Source organism: Myxocyprinus asiaticus, chromosome 34 (genome assembly GCF_019703515.2).
Source record: "Myxocyprinus asiaticus isolate MX2 ecotype Aquarium Trade chromosome 34, UBuf_Myxa_2, whole genome shotgun sequence".
NCBI classification, from domain to species: domain Eukaryota; kingdom Metazoa; phylum Chordata; class Actinopteri; order Cypriniformes; family Catostomidae; genus Myxocyprinus; species Myxocyprinus asiaticus.
Window position 1 is genome coordinate 9,490,311 of NC_059377.1, and position 21,753 is coordinate 9,512,063.

At 38.2% G+C, this 21,753-nt stretch overlaps 1 protein-coding gene across 3 annotated transcripts in view; it reads left to right on the forward strand.

Annotated features, from left to right (window-relative positions):
- LOC127424846 (septin-7) overlaps window positions 1–15,469 on the forward strand; it is a 184,737-nt gene extending 169,268 nt beyond the window's left edge. For 2 of the 3 annotated variants that reach the window (XM_051670331.1, XM_051670329.1), the window contains exons 6-14: window positions 840–957; window positions 1,625–1,717; window positions 4,148–4,244; window positions 8,625–8,676; window positions 8,888–9,013; window positions 9,915–9,935; window positions 11,171–11,306; window positions 12,066–12,211; window positions 14,242–15,469. In XM_051670331.1, the coding sequence (XP_051526291.1) occupies window positions 840–957; window positions 1,625–1,717; window positions 4,148–4,244; window positions 8,625–8,676; window positions 8,888–9,013; window positions 9,915–9,935; window positions 11,171–11,306; window positions 12,066–12,211; window positions 14,242–14,278 (826 nt within the window). In that variant the 3' untranslated portion in view covers window positions 14,279–15,469. The remainder of the gene's footprint in view (window positions 1–839; window positions 958–1,624; window positions 1,718–4,147; window positions 4,245–8,624; window positions 8,677–8,887; window positions 9,014–9,914; window positions 9,936–11,170; window positions 11,307–12,065; window positions 12,212–14,241) is intronic. The other variant, XM_051670330.1, reaches the window with a different exon arrangement.
- The last annotated feature ends 6,284 nt before the right edge of the window (window positions 15,470–21,753 follow it).

Sequence of the window (21,753 nt, forward strand, 5' to 3'; positions counted from 1 at the left end):
TGGACAAGTATGTGTGCTCAAACCCTGTTTGGGAGGAAAGTGTGCAATTTGTGGGAAAGATGCAGTACCCAGTAGAGCAGGTGGGGGAGCTAGAGAACAGTATGGGGCTATGGGTTAAATTTGAGAACATTTGAAAAAACAATTGGTTAAATTTGATTCATAGATGTACAAAAAACTATTTAAAGCTCTGTAACATCCAGAAAGTCAGAAGGTAAAAGGTCACAACTGTTTCTTCCCATACAGGTCAAAATTGACTCATTAAGACAATGGAAGGAAGAGTTTGATTTAACTTTTTATTTCTCTTAAACAGTTATTTACAAAAGTGAATTTTCTTTTTTTATTTTGTTTGTTATGATGGTCTTGACAAAATGGTTTGTTCAGTCTTTGGTTCCAATGCAAAATATAAAGTATTCTTTACTTGTCCGGGGTCAAAAATAACCCTAATACAATAAGAGTGTTTAATAAATAAATAATAATAATAATAAAAATTATGCAGTTTGGAATAATTATTCCCTTAATTTGCCTATATTTGGATGAAGACCAAAAAGAAACTGCTGAAAAGAATGCAATGTGTGTGCATATGTGTATTTATGTGTAATGAATAAGTCCTTTAAAGTCACACTGTCTGAGCGGACAGGCACAGATTAATTTCCTGCCATTTATTTATTGCTCTTCACAGCACATGTAACTTTACTACAAGCCAAGCTGCCAAACAGCAGTATGAATGTGATACCTCACTACTGTGGTGTAGAGACCTGTGGGGCTGTTTTTGGACTCGTGCTCCGAGTTGAATTTGAAACCTTAAACCCTTGCATTCCCTCTCTCTCTGTCTCTGTCAGACTGAAACCACTGGATATTGAGTTCATGAAACGGTTACATGAAAAAGTGAACATCATCCCGCTCATAGCTAAAGCAGATACAATGACTCCAGAGGAGTGCCAACAGTTCAAGAAGCAGGTGAGAGTGTTCATGTGCGAAAATAAATTCTCAGTTTGTTTAAAGGGGCCATATTTCACACTTTTGTTCCATTTCCTTTTGTACCCTGAGGTCCACAAAAAATGTCCTAATTTAATTTTACATGACCGGATTTCATCCTCGCTGACCCTTACAATTAAAATGGCTTTTAGTGTATTTTAGTAAGACCAAACACTGGTTTTCCATGATATGTCACCTTTAAGGTAAATTTGTTACAAATGTGGTTGCATGAAAAGCTTTCACTCTCCATTCAGTTTGATATTGATTGACCTTGCATTGAAACTCTGGAGTTATGTCACACATCACACCATCCTAAAAGCATTCCCATTGTTTAAAACAATCCATGTGGGATAGTTTAACATTTCCAAAACAGCTGAAGAGACTGGTTTGCGTATAACATTGTTTAAGTGTTGCTGAAGACATTGTCTGTAGTGAAAACACATTATAAGAGGACATAAATCTGTTCGCTGACTATTTTGGGAGCAGATCTCCACTTCACATGAAAGGTGCAATCCCAAACCAGTGACACTGAGAGTCTATAGAGTCTGCTGGGAGATACCAAGCTGCTATACCCATCTGTTTTTTACTTGTCAGAACAATTTTTATTCTTTATGCCTTACTCTGTCTTTTTGTTTTCCTCTTTTCCCAGATAATGAGAGAGATCCAGGAACACAAGATCAAAATCTATGAGTTCCCAGAGACAGATGATGAGGAGGAGAGCAAGCTAGTGAAGAAGATCAAGGTTTGTGTGTGTTCTCCACAGTTGATGAATTATTTACTCTGTTCTGACAATTATAAGCTAAATATAGTTGTAAGTCCTCTTTTTATTCCTGTTTTGTACACACTGAATTCTATGTTCAGGAGTGAGTACTAAACAACAGGTTGTTATTGCAGTCATGCCTCTCTTTTAGATGCTGACTGACTGCTCATCTGAGATGTGTGTCTTGTGTCTTGTCAACATTGCAAATTTTTGCTACCAGTTGCTCCCACCAGCCCTGCGATCTCAGGGCAACATAGCACTTGAGAGAGAGAGAATGCTGTTCAAAAACAGCAGCTGAAAGAACAAAAACAAAATGCTGCCAAATAGACCTTATTCACAATATAGCGCCATCTTTGATTTTTGACAGGAACGAAAATGAGGCTGTGGGGGATAGACTTACCGTCTCTTCAATGACATGCACTGTATAAAGCTATAAATAAGTTCCTAAATTGCATCTTATTTTCCACAGCTCATCATTGTCTGTAGTTTTTTGTTCATTGAAATTTCTAGGAAATATATTTTTTCAATTTTTCATCAGTGGAACAATACAAAAACATTTTTAACAACAGTACAAACCATTGAAGAGACTAAGTCTATCCCTCACAGCCTCGTTGTCGTTCCTGTCAAAAATCAAAGATGGTTCTGCTGTGAATAAGGTCTGACAAAAGTAGGGATGTCAAAAGTACCAGTACTTTGGTACCAATTTGATAGTAAAATATAAAAGATGTAACAATACCAGTGTTTCTGCAATACCAGTAGTACTAATCACTGACTGGATTGATACCTGCACAGTGTCTGACTGACACACGACTGCTTTTTAAATGCTCACACATGAATCGTGATATGTCCTAATGTGATTAATAAACCACGAGAGGCTGTGATTTACATAAATAAACTGTCTGCATGTGCTGCATGCTTCTAAGTAAATGTATAAAGCTAGCCGATCCTCATAAGCACAACTCCACATTATGAGCATCTGAATTTGTTGTAATAGATGACAGAGCAGAGCACACATTCAATGTGAAGCACCCAGCACATGCAGACTATATATTTAGTATGGAAGCCCTGAACCGCAAGGTAAAAAAAAAAAAATTCAGTAGGTGAAACATATTTTTTAGGTCTCTTAGTGCCTTCCTGTGTCCTTTGTCCTAAAACAAAAAGAAAAAAACAATTTATCTGAAATTAAATTTATTTTCTCTGGAAAAAAAAATTGTCTCTCTCTGAAATCTTTTTTTTCTCTGAATTTTCTTTTTGCTCTTGGGCAAAACGTTTTTTTTTTTTTTTTTCTGAAAATGTTTATTTCTTTCTCTCTGAATTTTTTTTTTTTCTATCTCAAATATTTTTTCTTCTGAATTTTATTTTCCTCAAGAGGCAACACATGAGAGAAAAGCTAACAATTAGCATGTGGTACCAACCTCAGCCACCAGGTGCCACTATCACTAAACAGTTACTTGAATACACATCTGCTATGATGAACATGTTTTAATTTCTGAGCTCAAGGTTATTTTGATATTTCTTCTGGGGCCTATGTAAAAAATGTAAAAGTGGTATAACCGTCCAGAAAATGTTGTCATAAGTAGTTTTAAATAATCATTTATTATTATTTCTTTACAAAAATAAGCTTTGTTTTAAAATATTATGTAACCAACATGCAGGTAGCCATTCTGTTGTCATGTGACAAAAAGAACATGAAACAGTGAGAATCCCTTAAGGGCCTCATTGCTGAAACAAATACTTAATGAAAAGGCACATTTTGTTAATGTCAAAGGAGTAACCCTGAGAAAATGTATGAATATTAATATACTCAAATTCATGACAAAAGTCAAGTAATTTAAATCACTTTTTTTATATTATTCTTTGATTACATTTTTGTGTAGAAAATGCTATAGATGATTTTCAAAAATGTATGTAATCAACAAAGAGTAAATTTCTAAGAACTTGACGTGTTTTAAGCTAGAGTTCTTAGTTTTATCAGCTTGGGCGACTTTATTTGTCAACAACCCTTTGGTCAAAAATTGCGGCAACAGTTTCACAGCAAACAGGTTTAACTGTTGTTGTTCATGTTTCTTGTTTATAGCCGCAAAACATAAATGTTGCTATGTCAACCATTGCAAAAATTTGGGTGTGACTTTTGGAACAGTCATTTAGGGGATTCATTCCCAAGTTTAAATGCGATTGTCACTTCTGAAATTTTGCAGTTTACTTGTTTTTTTCAAAGTTGAAACGCAGTCCACACTCGCAGAGCATTAACTGATCAAAGATCGGCTCATAAATTTTGCCCCATGAGGAAAATAGGTTAAACTGACACACACACACAGACTATGATTATGAGTCAATATCAGCTGCCTGATTTTGAACATCTTTGCATGTTACATATGTAAATATGAATTTGTGTGATTTTGTGCCCTTCAGGACCGTCTGCCTCTGGCTGTGGTGGGCAGCAACACCATCATAGAGGTCAATGGGAAGCGTGTACGGGGAAGGCAGTACCCCTGGGGCGTGGCAGAAGGTAAGGGGTGAAAGGTCACTGAGTGTGTTTGTAGGTTAATACAGGCCCTTAGGGTGTTGTTGTACTCTATTACACAGCAGATCTTTCCCATGCCACAATGATGCAGAGTCTAAGTGATGTGTGTTCCTCTAGAACAAAGTTAAACATCTTATTTTAGCTTTATTCTAAGCTGGAGTCATCACGACTTTACTAGAAGTCTTTACTTGTGACACATTCACCAGATGATGTTTAGCCTCCAGTAAATCCATTCAGGAAAGACTTGTGACAGTGGAAAACCAAATGATTGTTAAAGGTGCACTCAGTAATTTTTCCTTAATTAAAAAGTTTAACTTTACATGAAAATTCATAATTTTCATTTTTGGTTGAAGTATCTCTTTAAATAGCATGGCTGGCATTCTCACAAGAAGTTTGTTGATGAAAACAAGCTGGAAGGAAAAAAGGGATTGTTCTTGATGTAATAAAGAAATGGAAGATTTCAGGTCTAAACTAAAGTCCTAGTGATTTAAATAAAGGGCTCGACACAAAAGAAAACATTAAGACATTTATAAAGGCATTATAAGGTGATTGTGTTCACAGTGTATTTAAGGTCATGTGATGATGACTCTAGGGTGTGCAGTGGGTTGGGCGGTTAGTGAGCCTGCAAACAGGAAGTGTGTGTCTTTTGATGTTTTTCCTGTAGGGCTTGTCACATGACGCACATAAACATACAGTTTGAAATATGAGCTTTGCTGGAGCCATAAATTAAGCTTGAAGATTAAAGTCCACAGATATATGATACTCATGCACTTTAAGCAGAAGCTTAGGATGCTAGCTGTGATGTTACGCCTATTAACTTCTGCTCACTCCATTCCAATCACTGTAAAAGCTGTCAGATCACGTTTGCACTTCTTGTAAATTTTCCTGTTGCACCCAGAGGGTTTACTAAAACGAATTGTCTGGAGCTGATGTCAGGCCAGATCTGCTCTTCTTTCCTGGAACCCTTGACCTGTGATAACACCAGACTTGTTTCATCCTAATCTACTCAGTAACCTGAACTCAGAGCAGGGTGCAGTGTCCAAGTTTAGAGTCATAGTAGCCACTGTGTTTGTCAGATAGGTAGAGTGGTAGGTAGAAAGTTAGGTAGGCAGAAAAGTAGAAAGGTTGGAATGTGGATGGATGGATCAATAGAAAGATGAACAGATGGATTAGTAAATGGATTGGAAGGTATATGGGTTGTTAGGATGGATGGATGGATGGATGGATGGATAGAATGGTAAAAAAGGAAGATAGGTTAATAGATAGGTAGAAAGATAGATGGATAGGTTAATGGATGGGTAGGGAGGTGGATGGATGGATAGATAGAAAGATGAACAGATGTATTAGTAAATGGATTGGAAGGTATATGGGTTAGAAAGGATGGATGGATGGATGGATGGATAGAATGGTAAAAAAGGAAGATAGGTTAATAGATAGGTAGAAAGATAGATGGATAGGTTAATGGATGGGTAGGGAGGTGGATGGATGGACAGATAGAAAGATGAACAGATGTATTAGTAAATGGATTGGAAGGTATATGGGTTAGAAAGGATGGATGGATGGATAGAATGGTAAAAAAGGAAGATAGGTTAATAAATAAGTAGAAAGATAGATGGATAGGTAAATGGATGGGTAGGGAGGTGGATGGATGGATAGATAGAAAGATGAACAGATGTATTAGTAAATGGATTGGAAGGTATATGGGTTAGAAAGGATGGATGGATGGATAGAATGGTAAAAAAGGAAGATAGGTTAATAAATAAGTAGAAAGATAGATGGATAGGTAAATGGATGGGTAGGGAGGTGGATGATGGATGGATGGATAGAATGGTAAAAAAGGAAGATAGGTTAATAGATAGGTAGAAAGATAGATGGGTAGGGAGGTGGATGGATGGATAGAGAGATGAACAGATGGATTAGTAAATAGATTGGAAGGTATATGGGTTAGAAAGGATGGATGATGGATTGGTAAAATAGGCAGATGGTAAAGAGATAGGTAGAAAGGTAGATGGATATGTAAATGGATGGGGAGGGAGATGGATGGATAAATAGAAAGATGAACAGATGGATTAGTAAATGGATTGGTAGGTAGATGGATAGCTAGAAAGGATGGATGAATAAATGGATGGATGGATTGGTAAAATAGGCAGATAGGTAAATAGGTAGAAATGTAGATGGATAGGTAAATGGATGGGTAGAGAGGTAGATGGATGGATAGAAAAAAATGTATGTGGATGGAAATGTAAGTAAATGGATGGAATGATGGATGGTTGGATGGATAAATGGATGGATTGGTAAAATAGGCAGATGGTAAATAGATAGGTAGAAAGGTAGATGGATATGTAAATGGATGGGGGGAGATGGATGGATAGACAGAAAGATGAACAGATGGATTAGTAAATAGATTGGTAGGTAGATGGGTAGCTAGAAAGGATGGATGAATAAATGGATGGATGGATTGGTAAAATAGGCAGATAGGTAGATGGATAGGGAAATGGATGGATAGATAGAATGATGAACAGATGAATTAGTAAATGGATTGGTAGGTAGATGGGTAGTTAGAAAGGATGGATGGATAGATTGATGGATGGATGGATCGGTAAAATAGACAGATAGGTAAGTAGAAAGGTAGATGGATATGTAAATGGTGAGTAGAGAGGTAGATGGATGGATAGGTAGAAAGATGAACAGATGGATTAGTAAATGGATTGTTAGGTAGATGGGTATTTAGAAAGGATGGATGGATTGGTAAAATAGACAGATAGGTAAATAGATAGGTAGAAAGGTAGATGGATGGGTAGATAGAAAAAAAGATGTATTAGTAAATGGATTGTTAGGTAGATGGGTACTTAATAAGGATGGATGGATGAGCACACAGTTTGCATGTGGTTAGGAAGAAGGGCTGGGTCTGCTCCATTCATCTGATAAGTGATGCATACGCAGCAGGGGACACAAGTCAGTGCCAGCTCTGATGCCACCTGCTGGACGGTTTTTGTATTGCTATGTCAGTTAGCGGAGCACTGCTTAATAAATGCCTCAATAGAAGTATGTAAAGTGCATACTATGATGGCAGCGCTATAGTGCTAAGAATGGATTAAGACAAATATAATGCCTTTCTATTGCGTTTTGTTACACCATTAAAGAAGCATTGCAAAACAATCCTCGTAAATGGATTGGTAGGTAGATGGGTAGTTAGGATGGATGAATGATCAATAAACACAAAGTGGTAAAAAAAAAATATATATATATATATATATATATATATATATATATATATATATATATATATATAAGCACCTTTCCATTTACCATCAAGCGAGTATCCGTCTATGACAACAGGCTGAAAATTACTAATACATATTAAGATCTAAAAACAATTATAAATGTAAAAATAATAATTATAATGATGATAATAATCACGGTTCGGGGTGAACGTGTTGTATTATTTTATGTTTTAATCACAGATGTATAGGCTGCAGAGTTGTGGTCACAATAAACTGCTCTGTGGAAATAAAGTGAACTGAACTCAAAACACCTCTTGAGCTGAGATGGTCTGAGGTCATTTGCAGCACTCATAGATGATACTGTTCTTGCAAAAAAACTTCAGAAGACTGAAACAAAGAAAGAGTGAGACTGCACGCCTCTGAACAAACAGCGCATCAGACATGCGTATAGAAGGCTTTTCTGTTATCTGTTCTAAATATAATAAAGTGTGTTTCTTCAAGCACGTGTCTGTGTGTCTAACAGCATTTTTTATGTCATTCCAAATCCGAGACGGCTTACAGTTACTCGCCATGCACATTATATTCACTACCTGCAATTAAACTTCTGTCTTAAGTCTTCCGTCAGTGTGCGTACTTTGCCTCCTATGTAATTTGATACGTTGGTTAAGAACGTTTGGCTTTCAATGCGTTATTTAGGTTCATCTATCATGTGTCGTAAACTCTTCATTAGGTAACTATTCTTTATTTAAGGCTATTCTATTCGTTAGGCTATTGTATTGATATTGGAAGTTCCATTCATAATGTTTCCCATTTTTACCCGGTATAAAATTTCACACCGGTGTTGTCACTTGTACCAAGTAAAACCAGTAAAACCGTACACCGTGGCAACCCCACTGGAAATATTAAACCTTGAGGGTCCTTCATCATGTTATTGTCAATGTACGATTATTTGGGATACTAATCCTAAGCATACTATATAGGACGGATGATATTCAAAATGGTGTTCATCATATATATATTGGCTTGATACAACTTCCTGATAAGAAAGTTTTCTGCACATTGTAGTGTAAAAACAGTCATTTTGCATCTTAAGACACTTTGTTTGTGATGCTGTAAATATCATCATCATCTCTGTTTCTAGTGGAGAATGGCGAACACTGTGACTTCACAATCCTTCGAAACATGCTCATCAGGTATGTAACTGTGTTTTATCACCTAAACTAATACCAGATGAGTGAGCTGAAATTCACATAACTCTTTCAAACTGACCCCTGATCAGTCAATTTACCTGTTCAGACCATCCCAGCATCCATATTTGACAGAGACAATTCCAATAAATGGCTCTTTGTGTACAGGCTGAGGTATGAATCTGTTACTTATCCATTTATTTTTCCACCCCATCAGAACTCACATGCAGGACCTGAAGGACGTGACCAACAATGTGCATTATGAGAACTACCGCAGCAGGAAGTTGGCTGCTGTCACCTACAATGGGGTAGACAACAACAAGAGCAAAGGACAGCTCACGAAGTGAGTTTGTTTGTGTGTCTTATTCTGTTCCTTCTTTAATCAAAACCCAAGAAAATACTGTAAATAGGCATCCACAAACATTACCAATTCTGGTTTCTGATGTCAGTTAACAATACATGAAGTAGATCATCATGTTTTCATGTCTGTGTTTGTTATATGGAGGCAATGGATCAGAGTGCCAAGGTCGTAACCCCTAACCCCACAGCCAGAATGACATACACTAAAACACTAAAGCCAGCGAAGCTGTTCACCCTTAGCACAGAGCTTACTAACCGTACACTCAAATATAGTCCAAACGCACGCTAACCAACCGTTCACATTCCCCCTCACATACTGTATGTATATCTAAAGAGTGTCTATCTGAAGAGTCCCCATCTTAAAGGTGCTTTAAACAATTTGAGTCATTCTGGAATTTCCACCAGACTTAGCCGTTGATTTAGCTACGCCCCCTCTTTCCAAAACCCGCACTCCAAAGACGCACACACACAGACACACTTGGAAACCATTGTGTTGGGACAGATGGAGCGGGGGACAGCTTACCGGCACTTATACAAGCATCTATGGGCTGCCCTGTTAATGCGCAGAACGATTGACAGGCAGAAAGTCTTCTGATTGGCTAAACAAACGATCTGACTGCGGCCAACTGATATCTTAACCTCACTGTTTACCGAGCTTAGGGCTGTTACAGAGACAGGTGTGATATTTCATGACACATTTCAATTATATCTGACAGGTAATAAGGATGTTTTCTGAATGTCATTTAATAAAACAAATCACTTACAGCACCTTTAACCAAACACAAAGGGGACTATAGAAAAACATTCTGCTGCTAACGTTGTGTTTTTCTTTAACACATTGAACAGTGTGAGCATGCTAAGTGTATGTGTTCTCTTGATTTTAGATTTGACACAGGTGAAGGCATGTAAGTGTCATGCACAAGTTCACATTTGCCTCGTACTTTCCTCTGTTCTGTTTCTCCCTCCTCCTCTGTGTCTATCCACATTCAGAGTCCTGCATCTTTTCAGATGTTCCTTAATGTCTCAAACTACAGTTCCAGCTTTGTGTCCAGTGTTAGGAACTCTGTCAAATCACTGTTCTGTGGTGTAGTTCTCTATACATGCCTTAGATGTCCTCCTTTATGTAGTAAATTTAACGACACTCATGAAAGGGTTTCTTAAGTGAATAAATGTTACTAACAGGATTAGCAACTCAGGACAGGTTTCCATTGTAATCTGTTTTGGATGCTGCCTGGCATGTGTGTAGGCCTGTTCACACTAAGTTCGTATTTTCAGCACAAGTTTTCTGCACGACAAGATTTTATAATTAAATGGCTATTCTGAGAACCTCTTCAGAAGTTTTGTCTTGTGTGTTTTTGTTTGGCTTGTTTTGCTTTGTGTCTTTAAATTGCTTTGTGTGCGTTTTCGTTTGGTTTTGCTTTATGTGAGTTCTTGTTTGTCTTTTTGTTTAGCTTTGTGTGTGTTTTGCTGTGTGTGTTTTTGTTTTGCTTTGTTGTGTGTGTGGGTTTACTTTTTTTTTTTTGCTTTTGTGTTCTTGTTTGGTTGTTTTGTTATTTTGCATTGTGTGTGTGTGTGTGTGTGTGTGTGTGTTTTTGTTTGTTTTTTGCTTTGCTTTGCATGTGTGTGTGTTTGGTTTTGTTTTTGTGTTGATTTTTTTTATTAAAGTATGTGTTCAATGAAAACAAAAACTTATTGGACTCAGTGTGTGCAAACAGTTTTTGTGCAAAAAATAATCTAAGAACTGTGGTGCCATTTATTCAAATCTGATTTGGTGTGAACAGGCCTTAATTAATCCAGCTCCAGATTAGCTGTATTTATTAATTAGTTATGATAAGTGTTTAATTGAATGAAAACCAATGAAACCCAGGGCTCTGTGGGTCCCTGTGCTACTTGAGCAGTGTTAAACTTGCAGCTGCACACTAACACAGCTGCGATTCAGCTTCACTAACACTCACTCGTCGGACAGTTCCACTGCTCTGGGTCCTAAAGCCTTTCACACCAGGGTGTCCTCTTTCCTTCAAGCTCCTTTCCTGCCTCACAGGTGTATTTATGTTTCTAAAGTCGCTCTTTATGACAATCTAATGAATGTGTTTGTTTTGCATCTGCCTGTACACCTTTGTGTATGTGTTCGTGAATGTAGGAGCCCCCTGGCACAAATGGAGGAGGAAAGAAGAGAGCATGTGACAAAGATGAAGAAGATGGAGATGGAGATGGAGCAGGTGTTTGAGATGAAGGTCAAAGAGAAGATCCAGAAACTCAAAGAATCTGAGGCAGAGGTATATCACACACATACCCAACACTTAAAACATCATCCTTGACCATGTTGTGGAAACCGCTGTGGTGGTTCACATTTATTTAACCTTCAAGTATTTGTCTCAACAAATGACTTCTGTCATAATTCATCTTATTGGTCATCATTTATGCAAATCTATACACCTCATATGTGTCTGAGCTTGGGCTATGTTTGAAATGGCATAATACTTTATACTGTGCACAGCTATCTGTTAGCATCCCAATTTAACTCTATCGGAGTGCTCTGCTAACGCAGGGTTCCACGGAAGTACATAATCTGGCAGCTGCCGTTTTCGCTCATGGGCGCTCAGTTCCGGGATCGTTTGTCACGTGACTCATCATTTTTCAATTGCAGCAGATAGGGACAATTATAAGTCCATTTCAAGCTTTTAAGAACCCTTCAAAACAATCTGTCTCTGGAAAATGTAGAATTTAATAATTCTGACAAATGGTTTTTTGGAAAACAAAACATTTTGTCAAAAAACAACTACTTTTAAATGGCTTTCAACGGAGAAACATGATTTTCCCCATCATAGGATGTAGTTCCAGCATCTACCAGCAGGGGCTAACAAGCCAATTCCTGACCCCCTGCAATTCTAAGTGCATATAATGTACTGTTTTACGTACTACTTTTTAAAACAAAGTATGCAGTTTACAGTATATTCTACACAGTAGGAAATAAGTACGTATTCTAGTATTCCATGGTGAGTTTGAGTCTTCTGGTGTTGTTTTGTTCTCTTTAGCTGCAGCGTCGTCATGAGCAGATGAAGAAGAATCTGGAGGCTCAGCACAAGGAGCTTGAGGAGAAGAGACGTCAGTTTGAGGAGGAGAAGATCAGCTGGGAGGCTCAACAACGCCTGCTGGAGCAGCAGAAACTGGACGCTTCCAGGTAAACACACCAGTTCTGTTCCAAAACCTAGTGAGCTGCCTAGCGAGGGAACATTTTTAGGCATAATTGGCACATTCCCGATGCGAAAGGCTTTTTTTAAACAGAAAGCAGCAAATTTACACTGCCTTAAAGCTGAAGTGTGTAATTTCTTATTCAGAAGCGGTTCTTTTTTTCTTTTCTTTTTTTATTTTTAAATACCAGAACCGAATGATTTTCAGTTCCATTAACAGTTCTCAATCGTGCATTTTTCCGTTGATGCAGACGCAACTTTGTACTAAAGTACACAGTAAGTGTTTCCTGCACTACCATTCAGCAGCATTGCAACACCGCTATTGAATCAGCAGCACAAAACATACAGCCTGACCAGTGTAGTGCGATTCCCGAACGAATGACTTTTATGAGTCTGTGCTGAAACCAGTGTATTTTTATGCACTTACTCAGTTATAGACTTTTGTTAATTGTAATTAAAAAAAATCTTACGTAGTGCCGCTTTTAGAAATGTGAGTATTGCTGTTTTCCTTTATTTTCAGTTCAGTGTGTATTTTTAATATATTCAGTCTTAGAATGAATTTATGAATTGTTAATGCACCGTTAATGTATTACTGTTAATAATAACTTCTATAGAAGATACAGATTCAAGTTCATTAAAGCTTCACGTTGTAGATCGTGGGATATTTTACATTTTTTACTCTATACTGGTGACTGAGATTTCAGGCTAATGAACCTTATGATCTCCTGGTGAGAACTGACTTGATTGTCGGTGTGGATGATACAGCAGATCAACACTGCTTGTTGTCATGTTGTACTTCAACACACTGTTAGGCCTTTTCCACCTACATTGTTCGAGGGCAGGTTCTTGGGCTGGTGTAAGTTCTCTAAATGCTCCGCACATTTCCATTCCGGACTAGAAAATCAGGTTGCGCACTGGCGCCAAAAGCTTGCTGGTCTCTATGCAGAAACCGATTACATCAGGGAGCAGAGGGAGGGATAATGTTTGGTCACCAGGTACAGTAGCTACCGTCTGCAGCAAGGTGTACATTTTCACTCTATAACAACAATAAAAAACCCACAAAAATGTCAGACGTCAAAAGCGTTCAGGAAACATGAGAAAATGAGATCTCTACTTGCGATATAAACCGGAGAGATCGCAAAGGAAAAAAGGTCTACAAGGAGATACGGCAAGAAGTTGTGGTTCGCTCTCGGTGGGGTGCGTGGTGAGTTGTGCGTGGATGCCGCATAGAATAACGTGTTCCCTGCTCACATCCTGTTTAAAATAATAAAAAAACATGACACCTTTTTTCTTGACTTAGTCATTCCTGAGTAATGATTGTGCGGTGAGGTAGGTCTGTTTAGATGAAGTATTTGAGATGAATTGCACATAAAATTGTCCATAATAATTCCGTGCTGTGGGCACTGTCATTGAAACTGCAGCGGAAGTTGTCTTACACTACTAAGCGAAGCTTCCGCTCTGCCAATGCGCTCCAGACTGCCCCAGCTGTGAACCAGCCGAGCACAGCCTCGGCATGAGAACCATCGCCATTTTGGTGGAAAAGGGCTAGTGGCGGATGACTGTATAGACAGTCTTTTCTCTATCTGCTGGCATGATTACTGAACACATTTGTGCTGAAATTGATTAATCGATGATCGATAAGCTTAATCGATCAAATTATTAATGACGAATTATCGATTATTCATTAACATCCCTTGTGCCACATTACATAGTTCCAAACTTGTTGAGAAAAGGAAGAGCTAGAACGGAGATGTAGGTGAAACACAGTGAAACAATAGAACTGCTGTTTATGACGAGTGTCTCCGTTCAGTCACTAATGAGGTTCCATTTGGGTTAGGATGCTGCCTTTGAAGGTAGCTGCCTATGTAGACATCATACAGTAAGGCAGCTCAACAGGGTTTCAAACAGAGCCATTGTCTGACTTTCACACACACACAAATACACATGTGACTATTGACTATTTATTTATTTTTTTCTCCTACTAATTTTTCTCTTTCTCATTTTCTCTTCAATCCAAAAGGACCTTGGAAAAGAACAAAAAGAAAAAGATATTTTAAAACACTGGGACCATCACCACATTCTAGTTACCAATTCAACCAGTCTGGACCCTCAGTCTGTCTGCCGACCAAAAAAAACACCCCATACATTTATATACAGCCCCTTGTTTTTTTGTTTATTCAATCTTGTTTTTTCCCTGTTGGCATATGAGAGGACAGCTTTGAGCGTCACACACCTCTGGACACCTCATTGACCTGGAATCACTTCACCCTGTCTGCCCATTGCATTCTTTTTCTACATCTAAAGGCTTTAGACATTCATTTGCTGGACTTGAGAAACTGAGATACTCTGTAGCTCACATAACCTATGAATTCAAACATTACAAAAAACATCCCAGAGATATGCAATATTGTTTGAAAGAATAACCACTTTGGATTTGTTTTGTAAGCCGACCAAGTCCCATCCTCTCATTTGTATTTGTTTAATGTATTTAGATCCAGAGGTCACTTCCTGCTTTCCAACTGCATATTGAATGACCACATCAATAAAAGGCTGAATCTTACCTCAGGCATTTCTGTTGTTAAACAACGTTTTTGTGGCTTTTTCCCTTCCAGAAATGTTAAGCTCTTCCAATGTTTGTGTAATTTAAATTATTTAGCCATGGACCTTACCTTCAGGAAACATAACATCAGTTACTTTTGTTTTGTGATATTTGTTTATTTTGTTCTCTCATTTAATGTTCCAGTTTACTGTTCGTTTACTGAGACATCGTTATTAAAGGAATAGTACACCAACAAGTAGAAATTCGGTTATATATGATGGCAGAATTTTCCTTTTTGGGTGAACTGTTCCTTTACAAGGTAGCACATCATTTGTCACATGATATGTCAGATAATCCTCCATTGTGAGACGTGATTATGCAGATACTACGAGGATTTGTGATGCATTATGAGGCTTTTTTAAAGTGATTTGTTCTCATCTAATGATGACCACTGGGTGTTCATTTTTTTTCTCATGTTACTGACAGTGAGCTGGCATTATTGGCCAGTTATGTTGTTTTTTTTGTTTTTTTTTCTCTATCTAGGCACTGAGTTCCCACCCAGAGCTGGCCTCCCGCCATACCACATTTAGCTTTCAGTCATGTACTTCTTAAATTCTTTTTATTAAAAAAAAAAAAGCCTAATTTTTTGTTTTCATTTTTTCATTTTTATTGTATAAAGTCACATAATAAACTTGTGATGATGATGCCACTTGAATTGTATGTGTTGTTTTTGATGACTGTCAATCAACATGGAGTACTAGGATAAAAGGATAGTGGGTGAATTTCATGTCTGGGTCATATTTCACTCCAAAATCAAAAAGGAAAGTCTATTTTAGGACCTTTAGGATTCTTGGTAATTTATTTTAAGGGTCCACAATAATGCACTAGTTAGGCATGAATTAGACAGAAATAATTAATTGAATGTACAGTAAGGTTATTTTAACTTATTAAACTACTTAATTTAGAAAGTAATGTCATTAAAGGGATAGTTCACCCAAAAATGAAAATTCTCATCATTTACTCACCCTCATGCCATCCCAGATGTGAACAACTTTTTTTCTTCTGCAGAACACAAATTAAGATTTTTAGAGGAATATTGGTGTATGGTGACTAAAACTTTGAAGCTCCAAAAAGAACATAACGGCAGCATAAAAGTAATCCATATGAGCTCAGTGTTTAAATCCATGTCTTCAGAAGCAATATGATAGTTGCGGGTGAAAAACGTCTATATTCAAGTAATTTTTTATGCTGCCTTTATGTGCTTTTTGGAGCTTTTATGTTTTGGCCACCATTCACTTGCATTGTGTGGACCAACAGAGCTGAGATATTCTAATAAAAATCTCCATTTGTGTTCTGCTGAGGAAAGTCATACATATCTGGGTTGGCATGAGGGTGAGTAATTGATGAGAGAATTGGTATTTTTGTTAACTAACTAAATATTAAATATTAAAAAAGCTTAGCTTAACTTTAAACCTTTCCAACTTTGGCATTAAATAAGAGCCAGTTTTCACAAGCTTGACCCAATGAAGGCCTAAACAGGAAATGACTTGTTCAGAAACAGGTTTCACAGGAAGGGGGCAGCAAATACTGTATGTAAAGCTATCAAAATGAAATCCACAAACTTTTCAGACATAGCAGAGTGATCTTTTTTTCTTAGACTCAAACTCATAACTGGAAAAATCTTTACATTTGTGATCCATATCAGAAGCTTTTAAATTTTTTACATAACTTGGCTTGACTTTATACTTTTTTAATTAAAATCTCAGACGATAGGAGTGCCAACTTTAAAAATAAAAATGTTTTCCTTTCAGCCACCAGCATTCAAGAAAACTAATTTCAGCTAATTCACTCGCTGCTTTGATTTCCAAGTTCTTATTGACAGACCAAGGTTATTATCGTAAACTAAAACTAAATGTAAAAAAAAATCAATTTTCTTAAACTAAAATAAAATAAACAATCTTAAGAAATATTTAGTTTTTGTTTGCGATAGGTTTTTAAATCTTTAAACCCGCTATCACTTTAACATGACGATGCCAGAAGGCGGCGATAGCACTAGCAGATGGCCTATTGCCCTCATTACATTAGCAAAGACAGAGCAGGAGGGAATTACATCATAGAGAGTAGCAAAGCAGATAGAAAACGTCTCTGTTACCTACATTACCTCAGTTCCCTGAGATGAAGGGAACGAGACATTGCGTGCTAACGCATATGGGGAGTGTCCTTCCACACGACCTAGTTGAAACCTCTCTACAATAACACCAATATTCCAACACTGGCTATGGTGTTTGAGCCCCGCCCTCTTGAGCTCGAAGCTGTCCGCTATAAAAGCAGGTGCACAAACACCATTCCTCAGAATTTTCTGACTGAGGGACAAGGAGCACATCGCTCGCAACTCAGAAGAACTCTGAGTCTTGTAGTGCGGCCAGCATTCACAATGTATCGTTCCCTTCATCCCAGGGAACCGAGGTTACGTACGTAACCGAGACGTTCCCTTATGACTCAGTACACTTGACAATGCTAATGCATATAGGGAACAGAATCCCATCACACCGCACTACACAACATAACCTTCCAGAGAGGAAACATGACGTCGCAGTCCCGCGGGACGGCGACTGACATGAGTATGCCACAGTTGAGTGACCCTTATGTTGGGCCAGGAGGGGAGCTATAGAACTATAGTCATACAGTATGAATTAACCTCTTCATGACCCCAGTCAGGAAGGGAGTTTATTTATAATGAAAGTGCTTGTGACTTTCTGGTAAATTACAATGGCCTGATGCAGGCGGTTGTGTAAAATGATGGGGAGCCCGTACTTAAGGGGAGGGGCATAAGTATATGTTTGGCAAACAAAATAGCAAGCACTCTAAACAGAGTGGACTTGTGAAGAGAGAGACGTTACATCTAGGTTGTAAAACCTTTCGAATGTGTTTTGAGAAGACCATTCTTTTGCAAAACATACGGTATGTCTTTTAAAGACACACCGCTCGTCCATGCCCTTGACGAGGCCATGTCTCTAGTTGAGTGTGCTTTTTTTTTGCGATTAACAATTTTATTGATTCATCTATTAGAAAGGAACATCAAAACATATACATACAGAATCAATATTTAACCCTAACTATCCCCCCCAATCCCCCACCTGACCCCCATCATTACAGACATAATTACAGACACACACAAAAATAAGTGTGTATACATATATATATATATAATAAATAATAAACTAATCACACACATCCCCTACACCTCTCTCCACTGTCCCTCCCCGAGAGCCCTCCAAAAAAGACAGATATTTGCCCCATTTCTCCCCAAACAGGTCTAGACTCCCCAGTCTTCTGGATATACCCTCCTCAAGAGCTGCCACTCTGGCCACCTCTGAACACTCCAGCTGACTTCCAACTCCTTAAAATAATCTGTCTGGTAATCATAATACTAGTTAGGACCCAGTTTTTCACATGCTTATTCTCCAAATTAATGACTGCCCCATCTCCTAAGATACAGAGTCTGGGGCAGAATAAAATTTGAGAGGCCAAAACCTCGCACATAAAACTCTGAATCCTCAACCAGAACTCTTGAATCTTAACACATCTCCAAAAGACAGGGGTTGTGTCTCCATCTTCTGATTGACATCGCCAGCAGGTGGGTGTGTCTTTAAGACCAAGCCTATGCAATCTAGAGGGGGTCCAATAGACTCTATGTAAAATCTTAAATTGCATAAGGCGAACCCTTGCATCTCTAGATGCAGATTTGACGTTTTTTAGAATCCTAGCACACTCCCTCCTCCAATACCAAGTTTAGATCTTTCTCCCATAATCTCTTAAGAGAAGCTGAAGTTCCGTCCCCAGACTCTGAATTAACAGGGAGTAATACATCGATGCCTCATGACCTTTTCCAAAAGCAGTAATCACCACTCCCAGACAGTACAAAGCAGATGGTGCAACTGTAAATACTTAAAGAACTGAGATCTGGGAATCCCAAGAAGCTGAACCAAATTTTGAAAGGATCTCAACGCTCCACTCTCATATAGGTCACAGAGTGTAGTAACCCCCTCCCAATCCATTCTGACCAGCAAAAAGGGGACTTGTTGATGCATAATTTGGGATTCAGCCATATGCTCGAGGCAACATTTAAATAAATGTCTGAATTAAACACTCTGGACACTTTTGTCCATATCGCGTGCAAATGCGAGATAACGGGGTGTAACTTAACTTCTCCGATTAATTTGATAGAAAGGCTCTGCAATGGTGAAATAGGGGCAAGAACTTCCTGTTCTATACAGAACCAGGGAGGGGCTCTCTCAGGTGGAAGCGACCAATGAGCCAAATGTCTGAGACCAAATGCATAATAATAAAATAAAATCTTGTGTAGGCCTAGCCCACCTTTGTCAATCGGCCTATGTAACTTATTGAAATGTAATTTGGGACGCTTACCATTCCAAATGAAGGACTTCACTATGCTATCAAATTGCTTGAAATAAGAGAGGGGGACATCTATAGGGAGAGACTGCAGCAAGTAATTGAATTTTGGAATACAATTCATATTAATAACATTAACTTTCCAGATCATAGATAAATGCAATGAAGCCCACCTGTCCACATCGCTCGAAAACCGTTTTATTAAGGGGTTAAAATTTACTCTAACTACAACACACAATTTTGCTGGGAATAAAATGCCCAAATACTTAATGCCCTGTTTGGGCCACTGGAAAGTGCCCAGCTGGAAAGCCGTTACTGGGCAGTACGCTGTCAAAGCCAAAGCTTTGGATTTAGACCAATTAACTTTGTATCCTGAAAATGTAAAAAAGGAATTAATAATTCTGTGGAGGCAAGGCATAGATCTAGTATGGTCAGAGACGAATAATAAAATATCATCTGCGTAAAGCAAAAGCTTATGTGCCATACTTCCCGCCACCACCCCTGGAAAATCATCCTCCTTTCTTATTGCGGCTGCTAATGGTTCCAGGGCAAGACAGAACAATAATGGGGAAAGAGGGCAACCCTGCCGAGTGCCCCTATCCAGAGAAAAATAATCTGAAATTAATCCATTTGTTTGTACCGCCGCTACTGGGTGTCTATAAAGTAACTTAATCCAACCAATATATGTACTCCCAAACCCGTATATTTCCAAAATCTTAAAAAGATCATCCCATTCTACCATATCAAATGTCTTTTCGGCATCAAGTGAGATGGCAGCGACTGGAGACTGATCATTTGCCATTGACCACATGATATTGATGAGACGCCTAATGTTGTCAGAAGAGCTACAACCCCGAATAAACCCCACCTGATCTATATGTATAAGAGATGTCATAACTTTACTTAATCGATTAGCCAAAATTTTGGACAATATTTTTACATCTAGCTGGATCAGGGAAATTGGATGGTAACTCTTACACTCGCTTGGATCTTTGTCCTTTTTAAGAATCAGACTGATCCGGGCTTGTGTCGTGGTTGGCAGAAGCTTTCCATCTTTTAATGATTCCGTATAAACTTCTAACAAAAGTGGAGCCAGTTCTGCAGCATAAGATCTAAAAAATTCAGCAGCAAAACCATCTGGCCCTGGAGACTTGCCTGTAGGCAAGGCCTTAATTACCTCATCAAGCTCCTCCAAGGTTATTTTTTTGCTCAGTCGTCAATTTAGGGAGTTCTAATGGTTCCACAAATTTTCTAATATCTTCATCAGTAGACGAAGATGTGGAACTATAAAGATCAAGATAGAATTCTTTAAAAGCATTATTAATATCAGTGGCTGAGGTAAATATTTCACCACCAGCAGATTTCACTGTGGGAATGGTAGAAAAAAACTCTCTCTGATTTATATATCTAGCCAGAGGCTTCCCTGCTTTGTCGCCCGACTCAAAGTAAGACTGTATCTTGCCCTGAATAACCAAAACTCCACTTTCTGCCACAAAATAGTATTATATCTGTATTTCAATCGGGTCAATTCTCTGAGGCCATCAGACGACATTTGGTGCTTCAGCTCTGCCTCTGCACTTTTAATATTCTCTTCCAACACCACGAGTTCACGTGCTTTGGATTTTTTGGTGAATGAGACATATTGTATGATCCTGCCTCTAAGGACTGCCTTAAGTGCCTTACAAACCATGCCCACAGAGGATACTGAGGACCAGTTGGTCTCCATATAAACATTAATGTATCCCTTTTGCAAAATCCTGATTTCCAACAAATGCTAAAGACTGAAATCAAAGCGCCAACTATATGATTTCTTTTTCTCCATATGTGGCAACATCTCTAAACTTACCAGGGCGTGATCTGAGACTAAGATGTTTCCAATTAAGCAGTCAACAACAGATGAAATGAGGGATTTAGATATTAAAAAAAAAAAAAACTCCAGAATAAATCTTATGAATTGATGAAAAAAATTTATAGTCCCTACCAGACGGGTTCAAAAGTTACCAGATATCTGCAAGACCAAGATTTTACACATTCTGTAAAGCATCAATGTTGCTCTAGGGGGCTTGCACACTTTTGCTTCACTATGATCAAGGACTGAGTCCATCGAAAAATTAAAGTCTCCTCCCAATATTATATCATGAGGGGTGCCAGCAGCTTGCAACATCCCTTCAAGATCCATAAAAAAGCCCTGATCATCAGCATTAGGTGCGTAAATATTAGCCAAAATTAACCTTTGCCCCTGAATGTCTGCTAAAACAATAATGACTCTTCCTATTTTATCTTTAATCTGTTTGAGAAATTTTAATTGTAGATGTTTATTAATCAGTATAATGACTCCCCTACTCTTAAACATGTCCACCCCATATCTTCCCAAATTTTTCAGCTTCCTGCAGGGAGAGATGCGTTTCTTGAAGAAACACTATATCATATTTTTTTACGCTTAAGAAAAGAAATAACCTTCCTTCTTTTTATGGGGTGCCCCAGCCCATTCACATTTCATGTGGAGAGAGATAATCCACTCATATTAACAACTGACACATTGATATAATAAAAAAATTGTGTATCAAAAGCAAGATTATA